The sequence below is a fragment of the Monopterus albus genome, unplaced genomic scaffold (genome assembly GCF_001952655.1).
Source record: "Monopterus albus unplaced genomic scaffold, M_albus_1.0 scaffold121.1, whole genome shotgun sequence".
NCBI classification, from domain to species: domain Eukaryota; kingdom Metazoa; phylum Chordata; class Actinopteri; order Synbranchiformes; family Synbranchidae; genus Monopterus; species Monopterus albus.
Window position 1 is genome coordinate 1,580,513 of NW_018128001.1, and position 16,614 is coordinate 1,597,126.

General features: G+C 47.7%; 2 protein-coding genes across 3 annotated transcripts in view; both read left to right on the plus strand.

Annotated features, from left to right (window-relative positions):
* LOC109966915 (E3 ubiquitin-protein ligase RNF123-like) overlaps positions 1-10,972 on the plus strand; it is a 66,610-nt gene extending 55,638 nt beyond the window's left edge. The window contains exons 6-7 of the mRNA XM_020612161.1: positions 5,623-5,708; positions 7,393-10,972. Coding sequence (XP_020467817.1) covers positions 5,623-5,708; positions 7,393-7,492 — 186 coding nt within the window. The 3' untranslated portion in view covers positions 7,493-10,972. The remainder of the gene's footprint in view (positions 1-5,622; positions 5,709-7,392) is intronic.
* A 2,884-nt stretch (positions 10,973-13,856) lies between these two features.
* Positions 13,857-16,614, plus strand: part of LOC109966914 (MKRN2 opposite strand protein) — a 3,986-nt gene continuing 1,228 nt past the window's right edge. Inside the window, exons 1-2 of one of the 2 annotated variants that reach the window (XM_020612159.1) lie at positions 13,857-14,052; positions 14,240-16,231. In XM_020612159.1, the coding sequence (XP_020467815.1) occupies positions 16,029-16,231 (203 nt within the window). In that variant the 5' untranslated portion in view covers positions 13,857-14,052; positions 14,240-16,028. Of the gene's footprint in view, positions 14,053-14,239; positions 16,232-16,614 lie in introns of those variants that run through there. The other variant, XM_020612160.1, reaches the window with a different exon arrangement.

Consider the following 16,614-nt stretch of genomic DNA (forward strand, 5'->3'; position numbering starts at 1 on the left):
TTGCTGCATCATGCTTCAAGAAGCAGTGGATCAAAGTTCTGTGTTGTTAGTGGCACAGTTACAGCAACATGACCTGCCCACACTACCGTTCTCTGTGAGGGCAGGTGAAGAATGGGAAAGAAAGAGGTAAAATAACAAACGCAGTCAGATGGAAGGTGAGTCCAGAGCCTGAGGCACGTTTCCACACTAATGGTCCTGTGCAGAGAAGGTCTCTGTGGTGCCGTCCCTCAGATGGACAGACCCGATGGGGCTGTGATTTATGGCTCTGTTTTTATCTGATGCTGGTGGGTTTGAATGAAACACTTTTCTTTTCTCTAGTTTTTCAGTGTTTACAGTGAGTGGCTAAGATGCTGGGGCCTACGAAGGCCCGTCTCTAGATCATGTCACTGTCCAAGAGGAATTGTGTTTGATGATTCTGTGACAGCTTCAGGCTGTTGTTGTAGTATGGAGCTACATTTTAGTCCAGGCTGCATGTGGGTGCGCTCAGTATGTTTACCTGCAGGTCTCTTTATACTTGTACACAGTGTGTGTACATTCCTGAATCAGCCAATCAGCTTGGCCCAGCTGATTTTGTCTGTGGATGACTCTGGTGTGTCAGAATGAAAGCAGTTACTGCCCTCAGTCATCCAGGTTATTAATCCTGCAGTAGCAGCACTGAGGAGAGGTGGAGTCTAGTGGGGGGGCGGTCATTGGGGGTCCTCACAAGTACAGAAAGACAAACAATGGCACTGTGGCTTCAGTGCACAGCATCCCTGGCAGAGAGGGGGTCCTGCTCAGGTAAATGTTAGACTTTTAAAGACCTGCTCACAACTACAGTCGAAACCTTGCCTCGTCTTTTTACGGCTCGGCACGGAGACAAACCCTGACAAAAGGAATGGCCAGTGCAAACAGAGATGAGACAGGAGCTGGTCTGGGTCCAGTTCTTGTCTCCTCAGACTGAGAGCTGGTCCGTGCACATGCCACCTTAAATCATTAGGCTGTTTGAAAAGCTGTCCGCCCGGTTGGGTGTTGATGTCTCTCTCTGTGTTTCCGTGGACAGTTGACACCTTCGCACACGCACAGATAGCTCCAAACACTCGGCAGCGTCGCTAATTTATACTCACACCGTTTTTGTTTGCTTATGTTTGCCCAGGCAGCAGCTGGACTGCCAGGGCTGCCAGAGTCACAGCGGCGGCCGTTAAAGCTCCAGTGATGGGGGTAAAGAACAGGAGAGAGCTGTTGTGTTGGCCTTGGTGTTAAATCTGCTGCTCGGGCCTGGACTGCACATTCCACCTGATCACTTTCCTTCAGTACTCGCCATGTCTGCACAGGATGTGACATCACCCGTCACCGTAGAGGACCAGCACGATGACACAGGGACACATCAGTAGTCTCAGACCCGCACCTCTTTACATATGCGCACGTCAGTCTCATGTCTGAAGAAACTCCAGAGTCGTCACCATCTAATCGTCTGAGGTCAGACCCAGGGACGGCTCTGAAACAGCTGAGGTGTGAAGCGATGCTGCCAGATTAACCATCTTAATGACCCTTTGATGATGGTGGATGAATGCAGTCCTGTTCTGAGTCACTTAGAGCAGTGTGGTGCATGTATCGCTCAGTTCGAATCTCTGATGCAAAACCAGACCAGTTCAGGTGTGAGCTGCCCTCATTCTGCCCTGATTCCTTTCTAGGCCCCGGTCGTCCGCCCCTCTGTTTCCTCCTCCACTGCTTTTTATTTCTGGCATCCTTCAGCTCACCTGAGACCAGACACATTTTTGTCTCCTCCTGGTATTTCAGGGTTCAGGTGATGGCTGGCCCACTGAGCACCTCCACCAGTCGCGCCGCCGTCCTCCTCTGGATCCCGGTGCTCTCAGTCTGTCTGGACTCTGTTTTTGGCAGTGATGTGCTCCCCTGCAGACACACACATGCCGTCCTCCTGTTAACGCTTCCTGCATGTGACAGATTATGTTGGGATATTTATTTTATTCCTGCACTCCATAGTCACACAAGAGCTGAAAGTGAAAAGGTGTGAGGCAGCAGTTCTGTTGTTTTGTCCTGGGTCTGCTCTACCCGTCTGGCTCTACCTGTGCCAGTACCTGTACCTTTGGACAGAAATCCAGTCGTACCCTGGAGACGGTGAGACGGTGGCAGATGTGACAGACATGTGAACGGGGAGGACAGAAGGAAGGTCAAGGAGAAGACTGTTGGTTTCTAACAAGACTGAGAGGGATGTATTTTGAGCCTCCATAACCCTAAGTTGTTTATCATCAGGGGCAGAGGTGGACATCACCACGTCACCTGAACAAGCTAAGATAAATATGTATGACAGAGTGTGCCGGGCCTGTACTATAGTGCAGTGCACTTGAACCATTGTTTGAAACATGTTTTCTTAAGCCTCGTCTACACCATAATCGTAGTGTGTAACATCTGGTGTGCAGCTCGCCTGAAGCTCACACTCCTGTCTACACCAGGCAGGTGTTCACTTGTGCATCAAAAGTGTCTGATGTACAAACACACAGAGGAGGCTACAAAAAAAACCCAGTGGAAAAGGGAAAACTACAACCCAGAACTATGACAAATAGTAGACAATGAGGAAGTTACTGGCTGCGCTGTACAGTGGATGTAACCAACGGTCAAATACAGCAAATGGAAACTGCACACTTTAAAAAGAGCTGCATGTTCAGTAGGACTGATGTCACAGATGGAAGATCATGTGATTTAACTAGTTTTGCGTCATGTATTTCTCTGACCAAGTAGGGTCCAGACATGGTGCCACATGCACACCTGGTGTTGAGCCATGACTCCTGCTGGACGAGCCGGGTGACTTTCCAAATGATATCGGACCCAACAAATCAAAGTTTGATAAGAAAAAGTTATTTGGGGGTTTGTGAAGCTAGGGAAAACTGATTACTATTGTACAGCCGCCCCCTGTCCAATGATTCTCTATGGGAAGAATGCTTTTTGGGCCAGTGTGCGTCATGTGGTGAATGTGGAGGTAGAGGTGACCCGGTTTGGCTGCTTCACAGCCCAGCGCTGTTGCTGGGGGCTTGGCTGACCGTGTCACTGTCATCGCTGTCCTCCACATGTATTGTAACTTATCTGTGAGGGGCCAACGTCGAATGATGGCGGCGGGGCCTATGTGCAGGGGAGGAGATGTTTAAACGGTGGATTCTGATCTGGTTTGGTCTGTTCACACTGCTGTGGACACATCAGGTTTGGGGCACTGGGGGGTTTGCAGCTTCTTCAGAAGTCTGGCCATGCATGATGATGATTCCACTGTTACTCATTTGATCTTTGTGCACTGTGTGTGAGCCTGTGTGAGCCTGTGTGAGTTGGTGTACACACTGGTGAAAACCTTGAGCAGTCAAAGCAGCTTTCATCTCCACTGGCAACAAAACCAGACTCCCAAGTTGCATTCTCTTTCTTGTTCTTTCCACCCTGTCTGTCGGTCTCTTTCCTCATCTACTCTCTCCCTGTCGACGCCGTCTGACTCCTGGAACATGGGGGGGGGGGGGGGCTTAGGAAAAAGGCCCACACAGTGAATCATCCAGTCATTTTTGTTTGACAGCTGGTTGTTTGGCCAAATTCAGCTCTGTTGCTCCTTAAGAAAGAACCCCACATCAGAAGAAGTCATGATGGTGTGTAAAGTCTAAAACAGTGATGTATAAATCATCTGTGTCCTGTCTCACATTGAAAACAACACAGCAGCACGTTATGTGATGTGACACATCAACTTTATTCCTAGTTCAGTATAAACACTGACTTCAATCCTGATGCTGCAACACGTTCCAATAAAAGTCAGGACAGTGAAGCGTTCACCACGGTGTGATGCTGCCGTTCCTCTTCAGGACACAACAAGACGTTTAGGGACGGAGGACACCAAGTGATTCAGTGTGTTGGGTGTCATTTTGTCCTGTTCTTCTTAACAACAAGTCTTAAGGTGTCCAACAGTCCTGGGTCTTCGTTAGCACTGGAGCACCGAGTGCCCCTGGTGGAGACTCGCGTTAACAGTTCATCTACCTTTAATCCTTCACTCCAACAGACAGTAGAGGCTGCTGTTCCTGTGAATAAGTTCAGCTTGTTGTCTGACTTTGTGACATGTTTAATGTGGAGGCTTCCTTTTGAAATCCACCCCACTGTCTTCTCTCTGCCCGACAGTCCTGCTGCAGCAGCCTGAGGAGCTGCAGACTAGTTCTGGGTTTAAATATAAACGTGGGGAGGAAATGTGGAGGCGAGAGTGAGACTGTAAGGATGCAGTGGTTTGTCAGGGAAGGCTGACAGGATTGTGTTGTGGTTACAGAGCTTAGATCAACATACAAGGCCTGAAAGTCAGAATGATAATGCGACATTCATCTTGACAGAAGGCAGCTGTATGTCAGAGAGGGCAGAGTGAGTCCCTGTTAACTCGCATGGAACACTGACAGAAAATTCCAGCAGTCTGATGAAACCCAGCTAAAACAGCTGTGGTAGAGAGTGGTGTGTGGCAGCAAGTCAAAGTGGTGACGCAAAAACAAAATCAAGGAACCTGTCTGTCATCCCTCTGTCGTCTCCTTGTAAGAACCCAGATGTGCAGACCTGGCACGGACATATCCGGCAACAGCTGATGCTGTAACCGGTGTCACTACCTCAAACAAGGGCAGAATATGTGAAGACTAATCCTGGCTGCAGTGTTACGAGAAATGTGTCCAAGAGAGCCTGCAGATTTGTGCCTGTGCTTTTTAGTTTGAACTGCATCAGGAGAATCAGTGAGCGGACGGGGTAGGGTGTGTTTTATCGTAAGCAGTGAAAGCAGGAGCGCGGCAGCAGCACAGCCCCCATAGCTGCATTATCTACAGTTACATTCTTCTTTAACTGTCTGGCAGACTGCTCAGCCTCTGGGCGGCGCTTCATCACCCCTGACCATCTAATAGAGCTTTTTAAAAGTAGAATAGATTTCATGGATGGCGTCAGGACAGCTGGCTGGCAGAGGACGAGGACGTGCGTGGACGAGGTGGGTTGGGATCAGACCAGGAGGTCAGGGAGGACAATGGGGAGCAGAGGGCGAGAGACTGGGGCAACGCCTCCAAACATGGCAGACGGAATCAGAGGTGGAAGGACAGAGCCAGTGGAGGTGGAGGGAAGCTGGTCGAGGAGGAAAACATCACAGGCGTGAAAGTGACCAGATCCTCAGCTGAGAAAAGGCTGTGAGTGTGAAGAGCGGGTGTGATGCTGATGTTGACTTCCTCAGGTGAAGTGTTTCCCATAGCACCTGTGGTGTTAACTCAGACCTCCCATGATGCACTGGGGCTAAAAATGCTCACAGCAGCATCAGGTGCGTAACATGTACCAGCATCTTTTAAAGTGCTGTGGCAGCAGATGTTCAGATCGTCGTAATCTTGTGTGTGTCTGTCGGTTAATGCGACTGCGTGCAGTAAGATTGTTGTCACAACCTCAATGAAAATGTGACCAGGAGTTCATTCAGACACGAAGCCGACACGTTGGAGTGTGCATGTCTGAAAGGGGCTGATGGAGCTTAGCGTAGCATAAAGACAGGAAACAGCTAGTCTGGCTCTGTCCAAACAAAAGTCCACCTGGCAGCAACAGATGAGGATTAAAGTGCAACAGTCCAGACCGTCTCAAACCAACTGTTTCTTTGTCTCGCAGCCGACCAGCGAAGAAGACCTATGCCCCATCTGCTACGCTCACTCCATCTCTGCCATCTTCAAGCCCTGCTCCCACAAGTCCTGCAAGTGAGTCTGCACAACCACCAGCACACACACACACACACATCACAGGCTGCCTTCCTGTAGCCTGACAGGCCGAACCCAGGGCTGGCACAGGACTCTGTGCTCATTAATCTCTGTGCTTATTCAGGTATGTGCCAAAAAATTAGAATATCGAGGAAAAGTCCATTTATTTCAATAATTTGTTTCAAAAAGTGAAACTTGTATGTTATATTAGTTCACTACACACAAAGTGAAATATTTCAAGCCTTTATTTGTTTCAATTTTGATGATTATGGATTAAAGACAAAAAAAACCGTCCTCAGCCCTACACTTAGGCCTTTTACTCGGACAGGGCGCACCCTCAGTCCTACAACACACACAAAGTACTCACGCGGTCTCTGACTTGAGCCTGCTAGTTCCCTTTTAGTTCTTTGATTAATTACCTGCTTCACGACTCAGATCATCCAGCCACAGAACACAGCCAAATGTGAGAATAAAAGTTCTCTTACCTTTATTTTGGTGCGCGCAGTTCTGGGCTTTCAGATGCTGGAGTCGAAAAAGCAGTCATTAATCCCAATCCTCGTCGCCATTACTGTGGTAGTGGAAAACGTGCAGGACCCAATAAAGATGCCTGGAGACCCGGAGTAGCTTCGAAGACGTCTTTTATTTCATGCAGCATGGAGGGAAGTCATACACAACTTAGCAGTCGCGCAGAGTTCTCTATCTGACTGGTAAAGGGCAGTCCCTTTTATACCAAAAGTGATACAATTACACATCTATAAAACTCATACCATTGTCTCATATCTAACAACCCACATATCGTCCCCAGCTGTCTTTGGTGCCTGCACCTCTTCGCGACCAGATAGCCCATTCACATTTAAACAAAGACAAGTCGGCTTGTTTTGCATTCACACACAGACCCACTTAACATTTTGCAAGTTCTGCTTTGTCTTGGGATGTCCTGCAGAGACCGAGGGCTCGACATCCTGAGATGACCACTTGGCCAGTTTAACATACAAATTAACATCACACATACACACAGACCCCCGGTGTAGATCACATTCCAGCAGGGAGGTGTGATCAGACATCCACACTGGTTTAATAGCTATGGAATAACTGTACTTGATTGGCCGGCAAACTCACCTGACTTAAACCCCATTGAAAATCTATGGGGTATTGTCAAGAGGAAGATGAGGGAACACAGACCCCGAAATGCAGACAAGCTGAAGGCCAATATCAAAGCAACTTGGGCTACCATAACACCTCAACTGTGTCAAAGGCTGATCGCCTCCATGCCACGCCGCCTTGATGCAGTAATTAATGCAAAAGGAGGCCCAACAAAGTACTGAGGACATAATACAGTACATTAACACACTTTTCAGAAGGCCAACATGTGTTTAAGATCCTTTTTTTATTGGTCACATGAAATATTCTAATTTTTTGGCACATACCTGTAGATAAGAACATGCATTAGAGTTTATCCACCACACTTACAGTATTTCACTGAGACGAAACACCAGGTCCAGCTCTCACCCAGTCCAGGTGAACAGCAGCACAACCTGCAGCCTCCTCACACAGGTGAACCAGCAGTCTGAACACACACATTGAACATCCTACTGTTGGATCAGACTGAGTTAATTTGACACAGGCGTTCCCGATAAACTGACCACTTAGTGTGTTATGACATTTGTGTTCCCTCTCTGCACAGAGCCTGCATCAACCAGCACCTGATGAACAACAAGGACTGTTTCTTCTGCAAAGCCACTATCACTGGGGTCGAGGACTACAGCAAGCCTGCCTCCTCCTAACACACACACACACACGTTCGCTGTAAAAATCAAAAGAGAAAAAGCATAAAGATAAAGCCTGAAACCTTCAAACACACCTGGAGCCTTTCATACTCGCATCTCATGAACCCAAAGATTCCTCACTGAGGTCTGTACTGTGTGTGTGTGTGTGTGTGTGTGAGTTTGTGTGCGTGTGTGTGCACGCGTCTGTGTGAGCCTGTATGATTCAGAATTCCTCCTTCTCTAGCTTAACTGCAGCTGAGCCGAGCGCTGGTCACATGTTTCTTCTCAGGCTGACATGCAGAGGAAGCCGCTGCCATAGATTTGCTGGTAGAATCGGTCACATCCTGGTGGCTGTGTCAAACATCTGCCCACACCATTTAAGTGCAGCTTCACAGCTGTCGGATCTCCACAGCTGTCTAATGCTACGGCTCTGTGCGTCTGTAGCACCCGCACCACTAATGCTGCGTTCCACGCTGACTCGCACGTTTCCTGCTTCCTGCTGGAGGAAAGGAGGATGGATGACTGTAAACTGGGAACCTCTCGAGTTCACCGAGAAGCAGACGCTTCCACTCTCAAACTGAAGACCGTTTCCTCAGGCTACATCAGGAAGTGATGGTTTTTACTGTTGTATTCTGACTAAACTGTAATGTTATGTGCCACAGCCTCTTTCCATTTCCTTGGTCCAGTTCATCTCTGCTGACAGTACAAATACTCAAATACAGTACTGCCCGCCATGCGTGCATTACGCAGTGCTTCAAGCTCGAACGTTGGACATTTCCAGTCTCCAGTGTGAATGGAACGCGGCACGTTGGGAACCCAGCAGTGATAGCTCGGGATGAGCAGCTTCTAGAGCTCCTGTCAGAGCAGACTTAGGAAATGCAAGGGGCCTTAGCGGGGCACGGGGACTCGAATGTAAATATAATGATCAATTCCTTGGCACCTCTGATTGGCATTGTACTGCTGCGTAGTAACACACCTGTCACCACACCAGAGCTAACAAACCAGTGTGAGGGGACACACTCGTCTTTTATAACTGCCAGTTACAGTACAGGGGAAGTTTGAGTGCACAGCTTCTGCATCTGGCCCCAGCTGTGCGAGCAGGAGCCAGATGCAGGTTCCTGGTGGGGGAGGCCCTGCTCACCGAGCGCAGCGACCGAGGGACGCTGGTCTATGTCAGGACTTGGCTGTTCAGCCACTATGTTAAATGAGCTGCCACCACAAGTAGAGGCCCCATGTGTCTGAACCGTGTGTCTGAAAGGGGCTTTAGTTAGAAGTCCTGAAAGTTAGCAGCGATGGTGCCGTCTCCACAGGACAGGCTCCCACTGCTGTTATAAATAGGGGCTCTACTGTGGCGCTGGTGAACACACACAGGTACACAGAGGTGTGAAAAACAAGAATCACAGCAGGCGACAGGACAATGGGCACTCTGTTCTCTGTACAACACACACACGGACAGCAGTGCGATGGCTAGCTGTCACATTAGCACAACAGTTCACCTCTACCTGTCGGCACAGGTGCACCACACACACACGACAGGGTGCTTGGTGTGTCGCTCTGCAGAGACACACACACAGAGAGAACAGTGGAAGGTCCCGCGTCTCCCGCCTACAGTCTCAACAGGCCGCACAGACTGTGGGGGCCTGAGGGGCTGGGGGCCCTGGGCCACAACCCCTTTGTGGACGTGCTCTTCCTCAGAGGAACAGCGTGACATTTAGAGGAAGGACGGAGACTGTTTGTCCCAGCTCTGCAGCTGGACCGTGTTTCCATAACGTAATGTGTGAAGCACTTCAGTTCCCACACCTCAGAGTACAGCTGGGGAACTGAATGTGTCATGGTGTGACAGCGCGGTAGCTAACGGTCCTGATGTGTTACTAAAGGGAGAGTTCACTCTAGAAGAAACCACGTTTGGTTTATTATCCAGTTTGCTGCATCAAGAGAAACGAGACTGTTGGTGGGATGCTGGTCACGGCTGGCCAGTAGCTCCTTAGGTCCAGAAATGTGGCCACGTCGAAGGTCCCCTCATCTTTGTGTCTGATAACAAACCGTATCGTGGCCTCAGTTTTCCTGCCGGCGTCTTGGAGACCCACCCACACATCATCGGCACAAAGGAAACTGAAAAAGGAAATTAGACGTTTTAATATTGAAGCCACAGTTTCAAAATCCTACACGTTAAGATGAAGTAGGCATGCTGAAATTTAAATGTGTATCCCAAAATGGAAAAGGGAATGAAACAAATCGAAAGACTAAAAAACTTCAGCATATGAAGCAAAAACTGTTTTTTTCTGTCCTGCTCCTTTGGTTGGCTGTTTTTTAAATACCTTCCATTGAGCTTTGGCTCCTTTTCCTTTATACTACACTCAAACTGTCCTGAGTACTGAAAGACATTTACATATAACCGTAATTCTGTGGAGCAGTAAGTCGGGCCTCATTCGATGGAAGGAAAATCAGATTTTGACAAATAAACTGTTGTGAAACTTTCATTTCAACTGGAGGGTCATATTTAAAGTCCTGGAACAAAATGAGAGGAGCTCAGTGCTGCTCAGAGGAAAAGGAGCTTGTAATAGGTGCATTATGCTTTGTTAGCATTCAGGCTCATAGAAATACAATTAAATGTGGAAGTAGAAAACTACCGTTGGTATCGTTTGAAGGTAGTATGAGGAAACCGAAGAGGAGCTGAAGCTTAATGCTGTAAATCACAGGTTTCCTTCCTTTTTCTTTTTTACAACTTGTTAATTGCCTCATTCTCACAGGTACTAAAATAATAATTACATCATTCTTCATTTCTGTTTTGAGCTTAATTGTGGGTAACATTAGTCTCTAAGTCACAGATTAGTCGAATGTTAAAAGGCTGGAAACAGAAATAACACACTGCATTCTGTGGAAACATGAAACGTAAAACCTTTCTTAAATAGAAAAGCCTAAATGGAAAAAGGAAAATTAAAACAGTTGTTGATATTAAACCACAGTTGAGCAGGAAAGTTAACTGCTGAAATATTTAGTTTTTCCAACTAAATGTGAGTTTTCCAGTTTCCTTTTTCTTTCCCATCTTTGATAACAGCCTGATTATTCTGAGCTTAACAGTAACATCTTATTTTCCCTTTTCATTTCTGCTCCATGAGTTTGCAGCTGATATGAATGTATTAGAAATGCTGAGCAGCCTCGTGCAGCTCTGTGCGTGAGACCTTCTGCTTGTTTAGGTTTATGATACACAGACTGTTTGTTTTCAGTTTGATCCTTGGAAATGAAGTGCGGATTGTTTCCACAGTTATTGTCCAACACAGTGTTGTTGTTATAATAATGATGTAGGAGCGGCTAATGTGGCCGAGACAGCAGCTTGTGTTGGCAGTGTGTGTGTGTGTGTCTGTGTGCGTGAACAGTGCTGGTTGTTGGTCTGATTCTGGGGGAGAGCGAGGGGACAGACACACTCATTGCTTTGTCTGCTGTGTGAGTGACAGTGCACATATATTGACAATGTAACTGCATTAAATTATTTGCCCTGAACCAAAACGCCTGCTCTCTGCTGCTTCGTCTCCTCAGAAGGGTGTCCACAGAATGTCTGCATGGCTTAGCCCGCCAGGTGTGACTCGTACTGAGGTGGCCTGTGTTCATGTCAGACTCCATTAGACATGTAAAGGACATCTGAGTGGACTCGTCAGCAGCACACAGTAGTGACTGCACTCATGTCTGAGGATTGTACATGTGCACACAGGAGGGCCACACCTGAATTTCACTGTCAGCTGGGTTAGAATGACAATGAACCCCAACCCTTTAAATTCAGGCAAATGTGATCTGATTTAGAAAGCGTCCGAGTCGATGCAGCGAAGTTACAGATCACCTGAAGTGGAGTTGCTGAAGAAGCTGGGGATCATGTTAGAAATGTGACACGATGCACAGCTGCAGCTTCACAACCTGCCTGAGGTTCATCACGTCTGAATGTGTTGTTCTGTAGCAGATTCAGCAACTTGTCTGTAGTACACAGCAGAAATCTACTGTTAACAGTTCAATCAGCTTCTTCATAGTCCAAAACATCAGCACTTAAATCGCTGTTACCATGGCAACGTTATTCTTCCTGTCTCTCCTCAAAGTCTCATCTGTTCGCACGTGTGAGGACCTTTAACCTTTAATGTGACCGTGTACACACTACCATGTAAAAGCTGATATTCCAGCTCGTATTCATGCGGAGTCTGAACAGTTGCACCAGACTCCATCATTCTAACAGCCAGAAGCTGCCACAGAGCACAAACCACACGTGGTCTGCCTGTCACCTGTCGAAGGGTCCGGCAACCTGACACCAGGCTGAGTGCACAAGGGCTATGGATCGAGACAGAAATAGCTACAGCAGACAGGACGAGGACGAGGAGGAGGAGGACAGCGCAAGGACAGCGGCTGCACCGAGTGTATTTATAGTGGAACGGGAGCCTGGTCGACCTGTCCTCTGAGTGACAGGAAGAAGAAATGGCTCAGAGAGAGAGAGACGGAGGAACCTGCTCCGAACACATCCTCACTGTGACCGACTACATTTATCAGCAGCCATGCAGTGATTTATCGGCGGCCGAGACGGACGCGCACAGTGTTCACAGCGAGCTGCTGTGCGCGCTGCTGGTTGGGAGGGGTTCGGTCTGAGGCACCTCGGCGTGCGGACAGGAGGAGGAGGCGGAGCCGCCAGCCCTGATTAGAGAACGACCTGCTCCCCTGCGGAGCACAGTCGCCCCCACCTCACGGATCTGTAGGTGGATGTGCCCCAGGTTCCCAGTGTTGGTGTGTACCTGCTCCTACTCAGTCAGTAGGACACTGCGGCCTTTTGGTCTCAGTCCTCACACAACCTCGACCTTTGCTTGACAGCTGGTTCTCCGTGCACAACATGTCGGACCCATGGCGCCCACTTTCTCAAATGTTTAAACTTGTTCCTTAATGAGGTAATGATTGTTTACACTTGAACTAAACGGAAGCGTTGACATTTTACAGGAGGAGCGGTGACGTTATGTTTTGTCCAGAAATATATTAAATATGACACATGAAATCCTTCAGTATCTCACATGTGACTGTGTGAACAGGCGCCAACAGGGAACTGGTTCCCTGCTGTTTGTGGGTCTGGATATGTGCGCGCCCCCCAGCAGCGCACAGGAGAAGCTGGTTTCTGACAGGAGACTGTCTCCACCTAGTGTCCTGTTGCATTCTGAGCCGCAGCACATGGATGGTAAACCAAATATACTTTAGCAGTGACGTCATTATTTACCATAGTAGTTTAAATATATTGGATTCATAGTGTTTCATCTGAGCGCGATGCCTAATCGATAAATGGCGAAACCGCCCGGTTCCATTTTGGTCTTTGGATAAAGAAAGCAGCTGAACCACGCGTTAAGTGCCAGTGAGGTCATGGTTCATGTTACGGACGTGAGGAACTGGGGCCTCTTGGCAAAGTGCTCTATCATATGTATGGGAGCATTGGGAGCATTGGGCCCCTGCCCCTTGGACCGATTATCATCTAACCGGCCTGGCAATAGACCGGTAACTGGCCCGACCTGTCCTTGTCCCGCTGTCTCTCCCCAGTCTGACAGACTGCTGCTGGCCCCTACTGGACCGTGTCCGCACAACATGTGCGGGACAGACAGGTGCCAGCAGCAGGTCACGAAATGACTGCACGAGAATGGGTCTGAATTTGGACAAATTACATGAACAGTTGCAGAGTAGAAGACAAAACATGTCTCTCTTCAATTCTAATCCGTTGATTTTAAAAATAAAGTGTTTATTCCCATGTTAGTTTTTCCCTTCAGTAGCTCATTTGGTTTTAAGTGAAGGTGGCGTGTGGGGAAACCAGATCAACCATCAAATGAAACGTGGAACATACATTCACTTCAAAACGAACAGACTGATTGGAGAGTAAAACCTAACAGTTCATATCTGACTTGTTTCTGATGAGTAGTGTGACATTTCAGACGTGTCTGAACAACGCTGACCACATTTGTCACTTTCTGGGCTCCACCACCCAACAATGTTTGACTTAAAACGGCTCATGAATGTTCAATAGACTTTCTTGATGAATTAATGAAAATAAATGAATTGTTTAATTTGCTGAAGGTGCTTTCAGCTCCAGAACATGTTGTCAAGCAAAACCAGATGATTGAAATGGAGCAGCGAGGAGTCATCAGTCATGTTTTCAGCAGGGCTCTAGCTGAAACAGAACAAAACAGTTTATTTCTTTTAGTTTGACTCTGGCTGAACCAGGAGAAGAGCCCGGAGTAGGGCTGGACCAACACTGTCTCAGGCTGGTCAGTGTATAAGCGGTCACATATTAGCGGTCAACCTCAGTGCTCCATCACAGCCTCTGACACAGCTTCTTATGAGTTACATCTCTTTAGGGAGAGGTCAGTGTCACGTGACGCAGGCAGCTGTGACAGTGGAAACATCAGTCACCACTGTATGTGCAGCCTATTTGTCTTGCAGAACAGGAGGGTGAGGTTTCCTCCTGGCCGCCAAATGTCTGCAGTCATTCCTGCATCAGTCACCGGTGAAAACAACCCATCGTCCTGGTCGAGTGTCACTGAGCGAGGCACCGATTATGGGTCACACTGGCTCCTGTGAGCATCCTCTCTCACACACATAATCACATTCACCCATCACTGTTGTTGATGCTTTCACATCCAGTCACAGCTGCATTTATAGCACTTCAGTTCATTTCAGGCAGTATTTCATCTGTGATCAGAAGAATTTAACTTCTGCCCTTGTTTCTGTTTGTTCCATTTCCTGGTCTGTGTGTGATTACAGTGGATGTGAGGAGGAGCTCGGCCTCATTTACCTAATGTTTCCGGCACAGCGGCTGCAGCACACCCGCTCAGGGTGGACAGTGCAACAGCAGCTGTGTATTGTGACACTTCCATGGGGGGGGGCACTGGAGCACAGCACTGATACACACTCTGGGCCAGCAGGTGGCAGCATCCACCGTTCGTTGGTTCATAGCCCGCCATTCAGTCCCAGAAGAAGAAGACGTGACATCCGGTACGTCCTGTTTGAGTTCAGTGTTAGATGAATACAGAGGAACGGACGTGCACAGCAGTGTCTGAGAAGATATTTAAGTTTTTTTCTGGTGTTCAGGTGAACACAGCTCTGTCCTACATCCACCAGGAAACAAATCATTTGCTCACAAACAGGGATTTATTCTGTGAACCTGTTCTGATTCCAGCTGTTTAGCGGGACACTGATGTTCTGCAGCAGCAAACACAAACAGGACTGTTAAATGTCAAACGCTGCTTTTTAAATTATCGTGCCCTTGACACACAGTGTCAATGATCAATTTCACACGGGGTAAGGGAACACCTGGGCTCCAACGCCACCTTTACTAAAGGATTTCAACTGCCTACATCCTTTCGACCCAATGCCACAGTGAAGGTTTCAGGGCAAATCTTTCACCTGGCCCAGAAACCATACACATGCAGGTATCACCTGCACAAAGTGTAAACGCTGGCTGCGAACAAACGTCGAGCAGAAAAGGATGAAGAAAAGGTTCTTTTGAACAGCACGTTCAGCTTCAAAGCCCTGACAGATGGTTGTCTCAACAAGACCAAAGTTATTTGCATTTACTGCCGATGTGAATTGAGTTACTACCAGAGTACACTGAGTCTCAAATACCACTTGCTGGCCAAGCACACAGCTGATGCAGAGAGCCATCCTCCCCCTCACCAAAGGCAGACCACACGGGATAGTTTGCAACAGAGATGCCTGGACAACTCTACAAGCAGCGAACTTTCAACAGTGACAGCTAAATGAGCAGCTATAGCTGCAGGTCAGTTAACACTGTGGAAGACGAGGGTCTGCTTCAAATCATTTTCATCACATCCAAAGACTACACACATGAATTGCCTTTGAGATCCACCGCTGTAACCAAGGTACATTATATGAAGCGGAGGAGGCACTGGGACAGACGAACATGGTTGGCTCACCGGAGACTACTGGATTTCTCTTAGTGATCCCAGTGACCTCAGGGTCCCTTTACATTTAGAACAGATTTTTAAAAAGTGCAATTAATTGCAAGTTAGCTGTGAATAATCATGCAGCTAATCTTGATTAAGTATTTTAATTGGCTGACAGCACTAATATAAACATGTTATTTTGCCCTTCATGTTGTTGAAGCTTATCTATGTTAGGTACAAAATCATATGATTAGTCACAAAAAAGTTGCTCTGCTGATACTGATTCAATATGTTTCTGATGTGGCTGACTCTTCACAGTGTCGCCTTGACACCTGTGCTCCCAGCTAAACACTAGTTTCCATGAAGACACTGCCAACACAGTCCAAAGGTCACCTGTTCAGACTGAACAAACAGCAGATGAGCTGGGTCACAAGACTCTCTGAGAGTAACCTGATAGGCCAGAGCCGGGCAGTGATGTCATCTGATAGGCTGTAACCTGGCAACTACTGTAAGTGTGACACATACAGGAGAGAAGAAGGAAGAGGACTGGAGAAGAAGGAAAACAACTGGAAGAGTAAGAAGAGGAGATAAAGGAGGAGGGGGAGAACATTAGGAGTTCAGTAGGACTATAGGACACAGAGGAGCAGATGGAGTGCAGCGTGATCCGGCTCACTCACTGTCAGAAGGACATCTTCTGTTTCTCAGTGCCAGAGAAGTGTCCGAGCTGTGGGGAGGAGCTGAGGGGGAGCAGACTGCTGGAGGCGCCCGTCAGCCTCCCCTCCCCTCTCGCCAATGGACACAAGAGCTCCTGCTGCCTGTTAATAGCACCTGCACATGACAACCATACCAGGTAAGTATACAGATACATACACTCGCTGGCCACTTTATTAGGTACACCAGTACAATGCAACACTTCCACCTTGACCTTGAGGTTAAAGGTGGTGTTGTACGGGACTACATTATATTTAGAAGTGTTCCTAATATTCTGACCTTCTCATGTATGTAGTTGTCTCTACATGAGACAGCTACATACAGTATAATGTAGTCCCGTACAACACCACCTTTAACTATGACCTTATGTTATGGTTTGCAGTCTGGCTTCCTGTTTTATACTTTTATTTTGGTTAGACTTCCTGTCCTATGTCACCTCACTTGCCCCGAGCTTTACTTTGGTCACAATCACCATTCATTATTTCCACCTGTTAATCATTATCCTTTGGTCCCCTAAGTTTC